Source organism: Fundulus heteroclitus, chromosome 11, assembly GCF_011125445.2.
Source record: "Fundulus heteroclitus isolate FHET01 chromosome 11, MU-UCD_Fhet_4.1, whole genome shotgun sequence".
Lineage (NCBI taxonomy): Eukaryota > Metazoa > Chordata > Actinopteri > Cyprinodontiformes > Fundulidae > Fundulus > Fundulus heteroclitus.
The window spans coordinates 10,384,663-10,399,247 of NC_046371.1; the positions used below are offsets into that span (position 1 = coordinate 10,384,663).

Consider the following 14,585-nt stretch of genomic DNA (forward strand, 5'->3'; position numbering starts at 1 on the left):
CATCTTTAGAAACTAAAGCTTTGTTCAATACGATGCTGCCTTTAACCACTGGAAAACAAACACCCACTGCCAGCTGTGATAAAGATAACGTACAGTGGTCTGCAAAAGTGTTCCCCAAAAGTTTAAGTGGTGTGAACATTTTTGCAGGTCACGGTATCACCAGTTTCATGAGTGTTGAAGAAGGCTGCGCACCCAAAGAATGCACCGTCCCGATCGATGAAGTAGCGTCCCTCGGCGTCCCGCGGGATGTAATGGCGGCCGCTGAACATGGCGGCCAGCATGGTGTCCTCGTATCGCCGCAGCGTGGACAGGCGTGTGGTGAAGTACGTGCCCCCGACGTTCAGGGAGATGACCTCTGGAAACTTGGGAAAGTTGGGGGATAAAGCTGATAAGAAACGACGCAGAGAGGGCGGGAGTGTGACATTTCTTGCACAGAGGGATACAGTCAATGGAAATGTGGACTGAAATTAATGTTTTGCTGCTTAATTAACTGAGAAGTCCAACTAAACAGTTTATTTTCAGCAGGATATAACCTTGGTTTTACCCTCTGGGGTCCCTTCATCCATGCTTGTCCCCCGAAAACAACCCAGAAAAATACTTGAGCCCTTTTAAAACAGCATGTAGAAATAGCATTTTTCTCTAATTATTTATGAATTCCATTATTGACCTAAATATTTATGGATTTTCTTGAATTGTAACCCTTTAAATGTCATTTGTAGCATTTTTTTGTTTTTCAGGAGCTAAAGCAGGGTGGGGTATTATTTAGGGGTGGGCGATATGGACTTTCAATTTTATCACCATATATTGTGGAACTATCTTGATAACGATAAAAGTGAGGATAAAAGACCATTACCAGCTTCTATTAGTCTTTTTAGGAGACTTCATATCGATTATAGCCCCATAAAAACAAACACTGTCCGTAAAAATCACATTTATTTATGTAACATATATCAAAACAAATTTTGAAATGTTTCATCAGGACACAAGTTACATAAAGAAATTGGATTTTTATCACAACACTGTACACAGTAATGACATTTTATTTATATTTTTGAATTTACTGGCATTTATTGATGTTCTAAGGAAACCAACAGTGGAGAAAACAACATAAATAAATAAAACCCTGCCAGTACTGGCAGTTTTTGTGGTTTTCAGACATTACTAAATGGAACTCATTGTTGTCAAGATAAACCCAAATTCCAATTATGATAAGAAATGTTTTCACGATAACGATAAAATGATACAATTAAGGCCCAACCCCAATATTATTATTATTATTATTAATATTTATAATTAAAATTGTTCCATCTATAAGTTATTCCTTAAGCCAAAAAAAAAAAAATCTCCTACACATGAAACTTTAAATTTAATGTTGCTATTCTGACTGCTGCAGCAGTTCTGGAAAATCAAAATGTAAGATAAGATAAGATAAGGAGCAGAAAGCAACAAAAAGTGGAGCTAGGAAGGTGAGAAGAAACCTAGATGCAAAAAATGGAGGAAAAGATGCAGAAAAACAACATCAGAGGGGATTATTAGTCAGGCAGGTCTTTGTGTGTTCGGCGCTGCCACATCATCCAGGGTGATTATGAGGAAGACCACAGGGGACGGTCCTGCCCCCATTTCCGTTTACTCTGTACATCTCACACTTTCAATACAGCCCTGAGTCACACCGCTTACAGCAGCTCCCCGATGACTCTGCCGTGGTTAGAGTTCAGGGAACTGGTGGACAACTTTATGTCGCTTTAGAAAGAAAAACACCAGCAAGTGTCATTTAAACTCGTCATTAGAGATGATTAAAAATCCCAAAAACATAGCCTGACTGTGATAAAACTAAACAATCAGTGCCACCCTCTGCAGAGACCAGACAGGATGTCTTCTCCTGAACCAGACTCCCACAGATCCACCGTTAAATATAAATCCTTCTGTTTACAACCGGAGCATCTTATAAGCACCTAGCATATTATTTCTTTAAATTATGTATGTGTTTTCCACCATCTACTGCACGACTTTCTGTACGTAGTGTTTTCATTCGCCCAGCCATATTTATGACTATTATTATTCTAAGACTTTAGATACCATTTTGAGATTTAAAATTTTATTATTCAGGTTATTATATATCACTAGTGGCGTCTCTGGCATGACGAGTTAAATGGGGCACAAAAACTCAACACCTATTAGCAGCAACTAATTTTTTTTTTGTGTGACATATACAACCTGACTTTGATCAATTTAAATTAAACAAATAAATTAGCACAAACCTACACAATAGAAAATCCATTTCATATAAGCTAAATGTAATTCAATTTTTATACATAAATTTACAAATAAAGGCTCACTCATTGTTCATCTATTGAACAGAAAACATCAATCCTTCAATGAGCCAGCAAGGACAACCAAAACTAGATTAATATTTGTTTTTAGTTTCCATTTTCCTGTTTTATTTTGTTTAAATTTTCCTACACTTTATTCCATCTGTCTTTTTTTTACTTGCTTTTATTCTGTTTTTATTTTAATGTTTTGTGTTTTAATCATGTAAAGCACTTTGCATGATCGCTGCTTGTCAAGACTTTGATGCAATCAACTGGTTCCCTTATATAGGAAATGTTTTGACCAATCTGTATAATCTGACTGAATTTGACTTTGAGATGACATGTTTCATGAATTGGCGCTATATAAATAAAATTGAATTGAGTTATATTTGCATTGTCCTTGTACTTAAAAACACATTTGTTTAAAATTGCCTTTGACTGTTCTAGTTAAACTGTTTTTAATGTTCTTTTTTGTTTCTACATTCCATCCCTACTTGCTTTTATTCCTATATTTTAATCATGTAAAGCACTTTGCATTGTCTCTGTACTGAATTGTGCTATATAAATAAATTTGCATTGTCCTTGCCTACTGAAATGCGCTACACAGATTGCCTAAGATTGTCGCACATTTTTCCGGCAGAACATAAATAATAACATGTCCATTTCCAGTGCTTTGATTGGACGATCCAAGCTTGGGGGCCAGATGATTTGTGCCCCATGGCTGTCTACTGAGAGCGTGTTGGACATGTGCACTGCGATTTCAGATGTTCGTTATTTAAACAAGCGTTGGTGGGCCAGCCCCATTTTCAAGGCGCCTCAAGATGATTTACCCTACTGAGCTTGTACGTTTACTGCCAGACTTCCATATATAGACACAAATGTTTATAATATAAATTTATTCGTAAGGGAATCTGTCTTTTTTTTTTTTTTACAATATTTCTCTTCCCACTGATTATTGCGAACATAGAGCTCCACAGCGACATCTGGTGTCATGGAGTTGTAAAGACAAGGCCACATTCACCTCACTAGATTAAATCCTACACCAGAGAACTGAAACATATCTGATCAGGTGTTAGGGCTGAGCAATAAATTAAGATTTTAAATATATCGCAATTTTTCTTTTAAAACAGCTATAAGATGAGGCTGTATTGTCTATATCAAGATGGTCTATGTTGCATTCTAATTATACTTTTATGTATTCTAGTAGTTTTTTTTCAGCCGTTTCTCACATTTATCTACAGCTGTTTGTTAAAAAACAATGTGCCTGTGATATATTTTGGGATAAAGCTTTAGTTCAGGGGATACTTTTTTATAACTACTTTATAAAAAAAGAAAACATATCGCGATAAATATCGTATATCGAGATTCAGCCTAAAAATATTGAGATATTATTTTTGGTCCATATCGCCCAGCCTTAGCAAATGTCATATCTGGTTTGTTTTATCTGGAATGGGTCATTCATCGACGGATCCAACCCTCTCAAGTTACATTAGACGAGTTTTTGAAGCCAAGTGTATTAACCTGAAAGATCATTTAATGTTGCTTTAAAAATAGATATAAATGTCATAGTAAACCCTTCTTTGCACAACTCTTTCTATAATTCTAAAATAATTCCCCATGTAGGATTAAAAATTCACTCTTCCTTTTCATGGGATTAATACTTTGTCCATTCGGATTACGGCTATAATTCATTGATCCGTCTATTTTACGCGGTTGATTATTCATCCATCAGTCTCATGGGATTTACAGTGTTTATAATCCATTTATTCATTGATAGGATTATTGATCAATCTCTCCATCTGGTTTGTGGGAATAACAGTCCATCAGTGGGAAGGCCAGTATTGTTGTGTTACCACAGAGGCGGAGGGCTCCTCAGAGACCAGGGTTAAGTGAGTTTGACCAGAAATAAGACGATTAATCCAAGACCCACGTGACACAGCTTCCAGCCAATCACCACAGGGCTCAGCAGCTATACGAGTAAATATTCACAAACACGCCAACAGCAAACTTATGTGGAGTTATAATGTAATTTAGTGGCTGATATGTCTATTTGGTCACCATAGAGGAGACTTTTATTATTATTTTTTTATTATTGAAGTCTATTCGTTTAGCTTAAATGTTTATTATTTAGTGAATAAATAAGGTTTGGTGCAGGTTTCTATCAGTGGAGTGGTGATTTTCCATGAAGCGGCCTACCCACCTCCTGCTGCTCCTGGGTGTTCAGCGAGGAGCGCAGCGGCTTGCTCGGCGCGCGGTGCTTCGGCGAGGGGGAGGCCGGCGGTTTTCGGCCGCCGTCGCCCTCCTCCGTAGGCTCCGAGCTTGACATGGCATCGCTCGGTTTGTCCGCGTCCCCAGCGGCCGAGAACACCACCATCACTTTGGGCAGCGGCAGCGTCCTCTGTCTGTCCTGAATGAACCGCCTCACCCGCGTAGTGGCGGCGGGCAGCGGGCTGAAGGACAGCGCCTGCCGCTCCCTGCCGCCACAGCCGTCCGAGCCGTTCGAACCGCTCGAGCCATTCTGCTGCATGCACGCGGCCAAGCCGGCCAGCTCCCGACGGCGGGAGAGGGTGACGGTTGGAGCCGTTGAACGAGCAACGGAACACCCGGGGACGACAACAACAACAACAAGAGGGGAGTGGCTGCTGGAACTCAGCCCACCTTCCACAAGAGGCGAAGCGAGAGCAGCGAAACGGCGCCTCCTGCGATAGAGAGCCTCGCAAACATGGGTGTTACACGGGGGAAGATTTATCAGAACGTTAGCACGCGGGGACTGCCTGCTGGGCCATACGAGTTTCGGAACGTACGTGACGTGACGTAGGAGTGAAACGGAGCGTCAGTGCGTACAGTATAAAAAAAAGGACGGACGCTCATTTGAATTACTGTAAATAACAAAAATTTCCATAACGACGCTGTCAAACTCAAGGCCCGCGGGCCGAATGCGGCCCTCAAGGCAATTTATTCGGCCCTCAAGACAAAAACCAAAAAAAAAAAATAAAAATGAATATTATGTCATAAAGTAGAGGCGTATATCCTTTTAAATTGGCTAAAAACGTTGCCTCCTGTAGCTGTGTAGTAACAGCATCCTGCCTCTAGATGTCAGTTTTCCCACAACACAATAAAACAACCCAGAAATGTCCACAAATAGAAAAAGTGATGTACAATGATGAGAGATTAAAGTGTAACTCACCCCAACATCAACTATTTTTGCGTATAAACTTTATGTTACTGAGCATGTCTTTAATATTTCCACACCTGTACAGCTATGGAGTGTCCAACGTACCCCCCCAAAAAAACACACTTATTATTTCTGAGAATTGACAATTTTAATAAAAATTTTCTAACACCCAAAATATTTAGACCCCTTCCTTTTAATAAGGCAAACGTTTTAAGATTGTTTTGGATTTACAATGATTTACACTTCCCTTTCCTACAAAAACCTGAATACATTAATTTAAGAACGATTGCCGTCAGCTAAAGTTCTGCACACAAAAAGAAAAACAATCAATTATAATTCAATACAAACACTACAAATAAAGAAAAAAAAATAGAGAAAAACTCACACGGTGTTAAAAGCCAGTGAATATAAATGTGTTTTAAGAAGAGATTTAAAAGCACCAAGAATTGAGGCCTGTCTAATATGAAGAGGCAGCTGGTTCCAACTTTGTTTAATAAAAATATCCCATGCTAGTCAATTGGTAAGCAGATAAAAAAAAATTGTGATTTTAATTGTTTCGACGTTTCGTGTTTTTTGCCCACAGGTACTTTTGACATAATTATTTTGAGCACATGCGGCAAATGTTTGGACATCCCAGCTGTGTATTATCTTTGTATTCATAACAACAATGATAATAACTTATAATCATTGGTATTATCACAACTAATTAAAACATTAGTTAACCATAAAATGTCACTTGAAACTACAAATAACAAAAGCAAATCACAGTCATGCAAATGGCACCTTGGGCAAGCATCTCTACCCCATATCTCAATGAATTTGAACATAATCCCAAAGTAGATTTTTTTCAATAATTATATATAACAATGAACTTCTCACCTTTCAAGATAAACAGATTCTGTTTATGTCCAGAAATCTATTGTCAATAAAATACATGTGGAACAAATTCATAACATTTCTGATCATTTGGATATACCCAATGTCAGTGATGATATGGTTGCAGCGCCACAATCAGATAATTGTGTTGATCTCAGCAGTTGTGTCTTTTGTGGTCCAAATGTACATCATCAAATGTGATTGTTTCTGATATTATGAAAATAGTGAACTATGCAAAACAGCTGACTGATAGAACCGCAGACAAGTCCTAGCAGTCAACTTCTACTGCTGAGTAGTTTGCAGGTAACTGGTGACAGTGATGCTGTTAAAGAGAATATGTCATGCTTTTTAATGTCTTTCTTTTCACATTTAAATCAATCACTTGTCGCCTAACTGGAACTGCCACTAGCCAAAGGAAGACCCATTTTATTGCTTCTTTAATTAGTGCGACTTTTCAGCTGTGTTAACATGATTGCATGAGGCTTTTTAAATGATCAATTAGCCTTATAACATGATAAACGTGGATTGGCTAACAGAATAGGCCACTGGAACAGAGCAGTGAGGGTTGCTGAAAATGGACCTCTGTAATGAATGCTGCTGGTGAACCAGATATTCAGCCTAACAGAGTTATGTTTAAATGGCAGTACACATAACACGAGACATTCTGGCAGGAATGGGCTGCATAAGACAGGTATATATAGACTGGGGAAGCAGGTGAGCAGAATTGGCAGTAATTAATGGCAGCAGGTGGAGCTGATCTGGGGAAATTGACTGGTGACTGAGGAGTGGACTGAGTTAATTGGATGCTGACAGATGGCTGTTGGCTGAGGGGAGTGGAAACTAATTAGTCCAAAAAAATTTTTTTAAACAAAGCAAACACATACCTAAATCATGACAACCTCTGTAGTGTTGTGCAATTACACACTGTTTAAAGTTATTTAATGTTTAATAAATAACTCTCTGTTTGTTAGGGATTGTCCAGTGAATATCAGCTCAAGAGCTGATATCAGGGGTCCGTTCTTCGTACGTTGCTTAAAACATCCGAGATCAAATGACACATCCAAGATGATTTCATCCGGCTAATCCTGATCCGGCTAAGTGGGTTCTTCGAACACACCTGTTGTTTATGATTAGTATGGCTGGATTGAGTTATCTGAGACAACTGCGCGTTCATGCGTTTGTTTAAAAGGGGAAATGTATCGATAGTAGAAACAATGATCAGCAACGCTGCTATTGGCTGTTCAGCAAAGAACGCCCACAGTTTGTCTCCCAAGCAGAACAAGAGCTTGGAGGGTTATGCCGAATTTGAGTCATTAATTAAAACACCTCAAAATCTGTTAAAGCCAGGAGAGAGGGCCGGCAAAAAGCAGCAGAAAAATTAATGCGTAAATACTGTCCATGGTAGATGTTTCTATCACTTTCTACAGTATGATTTTTTGCATTTTAATAATCTCATATTTACTTTGTTCTTTTATATCAGAGCCTCCACAGGACCCACTAGAACATGGGAACAAGTAAAAGTGAAATACAAGAAAATTCTACAAAATGGTAGCCTTTAATTATTACACTTTATTTTAAAAAGGCACTTATGTCAAGAGATCCAAAATTCAGTGTCATTCCTTAGACACTGGAAGTAAAGGACACATTCAAACTGGGAATTTTAACAAAAAAAAATATTTTATCCATAAAAAATGAAAATCTTCCTTTTCCAAGTCATCCACAGTTTACACGGTAAAACTGTATTGCTCCGTGTCTAGATAACCCATCCATAGTTTTTTCTAATACAACATACGGCTCGACAGGAAGCAAGCCTTTCAAAGTAAAACTAAACTTCACAATAAAATGGCCTGAACAACTCTTCTTACTGAATATGATAAAAATAAAAAGCAAACTATCATACAAATAACTTAAATATTTTAGATTTATGGCTCCAACATCACTTTTTCCTCTTTAAAAGCCACTGTTATTATGTGTTTGTCTTTTTATAACAGCCACCAAGAAAATCTCTCTACAATTACACTGTCGCGCTGCGCCAAAGGATCCTGTCTATTGCGCAATACGCTATTAATTCGAAAAACTCTGCAAATAATTCTTGCACCTTCCGCAACAGGTTGCAGTCGTAAAAATGGACATGGGTACGGCAGACTTCCCTATCTCCTCCGCTTATACAGCCATGATCTAATCTTGTTTACATGAAATAAGCCTGCTCTGGAGCAGGCTTAAGCTGGCGCACATGTTGCTATGACAACAAGTGCAGGATGTCTTTCGAAGAACCAAACGATCCAAGATCATGCCAAATCGTCAACAATGAAATCCTGCTAACTGAGTTAGCGACGTACAAAGAACGGACCCCAGGACAATAGTTGAAAGGGATGATTCGAGCACTGGCGTTGTTTTAACAGCAAACTCTGCACACATATATAATAAGTGAGTGACAACTTCTCTTCAAGTTCAAGAATTTATGAACAGAAATAAGATTAAAATCCAGAGAACATCACCATAGAATGCTGTTTATCTGAATTAACACTATATTTCAATCAACAAATCCTCTCTACAAGGCTAATGAAACTAAAACTACCAAACAAAATGAAGATAAAAATAAACTAAGAAACTATGTACACACAAAAGAAACAAAAGACAAAATAAAATGGTTGATCATTAGCATCACCAGAATAATTCAGTGAATCATGGTTCACTGCAGATCTGAGTTAAAGAACCAAAGTTCATCTTAAAGAATGTGAATCGAGGTTAAATTAGCTTGACTAATTCAAAACATTATTTGCTATGTGTTTCAACCCATTCACAATGCAAATCCTGAGTTAAACAAAACATTATTTGATGAAATAACAATTTAAAGAATGATTTTCTCAGTAAACTTATAGAATGCTCGATTTTAACAATGCGATTATACCTATGGAAGGCTGGGGTTCGATGTAGCGATCGGTTGCTAAAATCGGCTAATCCTTAAGGTATACAAAACACCTTCAAATCAAGATTAATATTCCATATTAATGCGGTAATAAAACTCATAGCACTCTTGAACGATGGTGGAGTGAAACGAAACAAACCTCATGTTTGAGAAGAAGAATTGCGTATCCGAGAAGGGGGAATGTTACCGGAAGCTAATAGCATTAGCTAGCGGACATGCTGCGCTAATTTTAAAAAGCTTCTGCTTTATTTTAGTGGTAATGAGCGGACCGGATAACACAATCATCAATATCCCATCAATGTATAAAACCCTTGTGGAAATAACCTTTGTTATAACCTTAAAACACGCTCGAATTACATCAGCAATGGCATGGTTCGAAAAAGCTAGCGGGAGTTACCCTGTAAGCTCCACGTGTTTCAAAGACATCGTGAAAATGCATTAAGTAACCTTCTAAATAATCCATTTAACTTTACTTGTTATTTCTCTGCCAAACCTCTGAGTAAGTTGGGTTCACTCTGGGCATCCAAGAGAAAGCTTTACTCAAGGAAAAGCAGTGGGCATGCAGCTCTGTGGCTAGCCGAAACGTAGCGGTTGGAGCAGGTCGCTCGGAGGTCCTACATGCAGTCGAGTCCCCAGCATGCGAAACTCAGTCCTGCAGCGGGCGACTCCCGATCAGCCCCTCTTCACAGCTTGGCCTGGTGAGAAAAGGAGACCGCTCCGCGCTGTCTTGCATCAGCTTTTCTGCAACAGCTGACAAAAATAAAGCTGGTTCGGCGTAGGGATTCTTTCACTTTGGCTTCTAGCAGAAGTGAGACTGCAGACTTAGCTTTGATTCGGCCGTCAGGTCCACTGCTCCGCAGAGGACAATGAGAATACCCCCCTTTGTCGCTCTACTGATAAGTTTTACAGAAAGCACATTTCACTCAGCTTGTGAGTATTTGAGCCCCATGCGGCCCGCATGGCGGCTGGTCCCCCAGCGTGGACTCTCTCCTCGAGAGTCCCCAGGCAAGAAGAAAAAATAAGTGAGGAGCAGCCTGGCACCCTGCTGTGAGAGGCTGTCTCTGCGTGGATGTGTGAAATTCCTTTGCTTACAACCCATTTTGATTTGTCCTCAGGTTACATGTTGTTCCCAATTCAGTCTGATTTGTTTGATCTGATTTGATCAATCTGATTTGAACAGTAGACAGTCCAGTAAAACAGCCTATTCCTGCTATAACAGTCGTTTATCACAATAACAATGTCTAGATTGTATTTCTGATTAATTTAATGTTATTTCTAGTTAAAGAAAGTTGTGGTTTATATTTAAAATATAAGGACCTTTTTAAGTGACCCCAAACATTTGAGTCTATTTGTGTCATTATCACACATTTTGATACATATATTTGTGTTGATTTAAAGAACACAGTAGTTGTGTAGAAAGGACAAACGCTCTATTAGCATCATGAAAGCTGATTCGACGTGTTAAAATGTAACTGTTTTAAGAGTGTAGGAACCACCCTTTGCTCGGGGCCTGAGGTGGTCCTCACACATGGAAAATGCTTGGAAGGTGGGCCAGCAGAGAACGGACCATCTGCGGCAACTCAAGAAGTAGAACCTTTAGTATTTTGTGTTGAAGCATTTCTTTTACATTGATATAAATGCCTAAAACTGCTGAGGTGTGCTTTTTTTTGATGTGCCTATTTCTTACTGTTGTTGAAGCTTTTGTGATTTTTGCTGTTGGCCCGAATAGAAACAAATGTGATAACATAACAATTCAGAAGATAACAGAACAATGGTCATAATACCCATTCTGATGGGTTGTTTAGTAGTTTTACTTAAAAGGACTTGAGCCTGCATTTCCCCTCCTGTTTAAAGGATTCCTCAAAGATATCAAACTTTTCTTGCGTCAAGTCTTTCCCTATACGATGTATCCACCTACTTTTCGCAACCTCAGATTTATGACCAGTGATGTTTTTGCTGAGCTTTTTTCTAGCTTTATGTTCTCATGCTGTAGCAATAAAACCTCCCTTATGGTATACGAGACAGCATCTCAGTCTATTTTTTAGGATTTCTTTAAGACTTGGTCTGCTATATTTTTCTAATGTCCACTATTTCGCCATCTTTCTTAGGAAGATGTCTCTCTTTTTCTTTTTCATCTGCTTGTAGAAAGGACTCCTCATTTTAATCATTTCATCTGAGCAAAGCCTATTTCTGTGGTCATTCTTGGTCTCTTAATCCCAAGCTCTCCTTTGATCTTGACTGAAAAGACGTCTTAAAATCGAAGTTTCTTCTATAAAGGACTGTTTTGCTCTCTTCATGGTCTCCCATCTAATTTTTCTTCAAAGCGAGATCAAAGCATCTGGTTTCTTACAAAAGCGTGTCATCTGCTCTTGCTCTGAAGGGAAGTGCTAGCTATGCATCTCTAAGACTCTGAGGCATCAGGTAGCCTATGTTTACCCCCCTCCCCCCAAATTATTTCACATTTTGTCATGTCACAACAACAAACTTCAGTGCATTGTAACTGGGTTTCATTTTAACACTGAGTAGGACATGATTGTGAAATGGAAGGAATAATTCTATTAAATTTACCAATAACACTTAAAAAAGTGAATCATGCACATTAGTATTTATCCTCCTTTACTCTGAGGAGCTTTTGAGGTCCACAACTCAGGTAAGAGAATCTGTCGAGTTGCTCCCTCTATGAATCTGGCCCCTATGGAAGAGTGGAAAGCCATTGTTGAGAGAAAGTCTTAAGGAATCCCTTTTGCAGTTTGGCACAAGCCATGAAAAGGACACATTAAACATGTGGATAAGGGTCAATGTCTAACTTTCTGGCCTGCAAGCAAAATAATTTATGTGGCAGGGAACTAATGCTGCACATTAACCTGAACACGGGATCCCCATAGTAAAACATGGTGGTGGCAGCATCATGCTGTGGGGCTGGTTTTCTCCTGGAGGGATGGGAAGCTTGTTAGAGTTGGTGGGAAGATGAATGGTGTTAAACACAGGGCAATCTTGTAAGAAAATCTCTTAGAGGCTGCAGAGGTTTGTGACTGGGCCAGAGGTTTACCTCCAGCAGGACAACAACCCTAATTGTACAGCCAGAGCAGCAATGGGACGGCTCAGTTAAAATGCTGGTTAATGGAAACATAATCAAAATGGAGCTTTGCGTTTATGTTTACCATAAACAGCAACAAAAAGATATTGATTAGTAGGCTACGTGATTTCTCTGTTAAATGAGTGGAGGAACATATAAAACTTACAAACAAAACTTTTCACTCTTTAGCATGGTTGAATGTTGTGTTCCATTTCCGCTTAAAAGTTGGAATTTCCAAATGCAGAAAGAAAAAACAACTGAAGCTCCACTTGGAAAGACGGAGGTTCCTCGCGCACCGGGTTCAAGCTTAAAAGTCCAATATGGCTTCTTTCTGTTTAAAGAAGAACAAATTACTAGAAATAAACCAAATAATTCCACTTCTTGTAGTTTTTATTTTAACAAATTGATGACAAGATCTATTTGTGAACATCTTTTAGCCTAACTACATTGTTAAGGCCTTGTGTCAGTAATAGCTTGGTCACTGAAATCCCACAGGTTTTCCGAGCTCCAAATGAAGAAAAAAACTACTGCCAGAATTTTCCTAAGAAGACAAATAAGCTCTCAACAAGGTTTTTGGATAAAGAGGAATTTTTTTACTGCAATTACTTTTGAGCTACATTGCTATTCAAATGCAAATATTTCTAAAATAGGTGGACAGTTTTAGTCTGGACTATTTGTACACAAGAAAAACTGAATCTTGCAGTGTTGCCACATTGGTTTCCACCCAGGTGGGCTTGTTTTGAACATGGTGGACTGGAAAAAATAGCATTGGGATGGTTGTTCGCAAGTATTCATAGGAAAATGTCTAGATTTTTTTTAACCCTGACACCATCATGATCAATAATCATTGGTTAATCAAGTGTTAAAAAAACAATTCCCCAAATTGAGCTAGGGCTTCAACTGACCAATTTACAAATGTTTTTATGTGATAGAAAAATGTTAGATTGACATATACTTTGTGAAAGAGAAAAATGTATTAAATTAGATTTTCAACTCATTCTGGTAGATGTTTGAAAACCGTTTTGTGGGTTACTATGACATGTTCCAGTAGGTGTCTTTTTGTGTAGATTGCAGATTTTTTGGAGAGCCTGTATGTGCAATACTTGTTTGGGCTTTAGAGCTGTTGTGTGCAGTTTACATGCTAATAATCCCAGACCATGTCTATTAAATGAAGTTGAACCTGAAAAGTTTGCAAAAGTTCTTCCAAAGTCAATGGGCTAGCTAGCTACTAAGCTATTCTAATAAATGCTATGCTAGCTTGTTTAGCTAATTTTTTTATTTGATTATTTTCTAAATTTTCATGTATTGTTTGCATTGAATCACTGATTTATACGGTAGCAAAAACTGTTTAAATAACATGTTATTTTCCAGTTAAATTAAAAAAGAAATAATACATAAGTTAGATTTCTATCATCTATCCCACTAGCTAGCTGTGTTTTTTCATAGCACAGTTTTTTGGGCTTTATCGTAACTTTCTTTTTTGTTATAATAAGATGACATGAAATCATGTCTTGGGCCAAACATGTTACGTTGTTAGATTGTTGGATTTTGACTCAGTTTAGCAGAAATAACTCTTGAAAAAACAGCTAAACTGTTCCATTTTAAGTGCCATTAAGGTTTGCAAAGGGACGTGGCCTCCACCCCCTACAACAGAATAAGCTGCTCATTAGGGCTGCTTTGTGACCACTGAAAACCACACCGGTATCACAGGCAAGTGCTTGACGGATGTGGGGAGGCGCTGTGAAAGAGGAAGCAGAGCTGACATTCAAACTGCTGCTGCTGCTGTATGAAAGTGGTGAAGAATGAAGGCAGCCGGACCTCTGAAGGTAACACAGCAACACATCAGATTAGATATTTCTATTTAAATATATAGGTTAAGGTATCAGTGCACTTTGTATTGTCCCAACAGTGGAGCCAATCTGTAAAATCGTATCATTGTTTTGTTTCACAAGACAAGATATTTTAAAGAAATCTGAGTTTGTTCCGATGCGATTAGCCGCTAGTATAGATAGTAAAACCAAAACAAAGGTCATAAGCTTATTTATATATCTTAGAAGTATGTTCCTCTTAACGAGTTATTTTACTCTTTACTCTGATTTTTCATTAATGGGATTTTACTTCATTTATAACTTTATCAATAATTATTTAAGAGTACAAATGTACATTGATCAATACAAAAATCTGACTAAAACCTTTGAGTATTGAAACATATTCAACTAA

The 14,585-nt window shown here is 38.3% G+C and overlaps 1 protein-coding gene across 1 annotated transcript in view; it reads right to left on the reverse strand.

The window, feature by feature from the left end:
* Positions 1-5,124, reverse strand: part of kctd7 (potassium channel tetramerization domain containing 7) — an 11,968-nt gene extending 6,844 nt beyond the window's left edge. Inside the window, exons 1-2 of the mRNA XM_012881436.3 lie at positions 4,510-5,124; positions 193-362 (exon numbers count right to left, since the gene is read on the reverse strand). Coding sequence (XP_012736890.3) covers positions 193-362; positions 4,510-4,836 — 497 coding nt within the window. The 5' untranslated portion in view covers positions 4,837-5,124. The remainder of the gene's footprint in view (positions 1-192; positions 363-4,509) is intronic.
* Between the last annotated feature and the right edge of the window lie 9,461 nt (positions 5,125-14,585).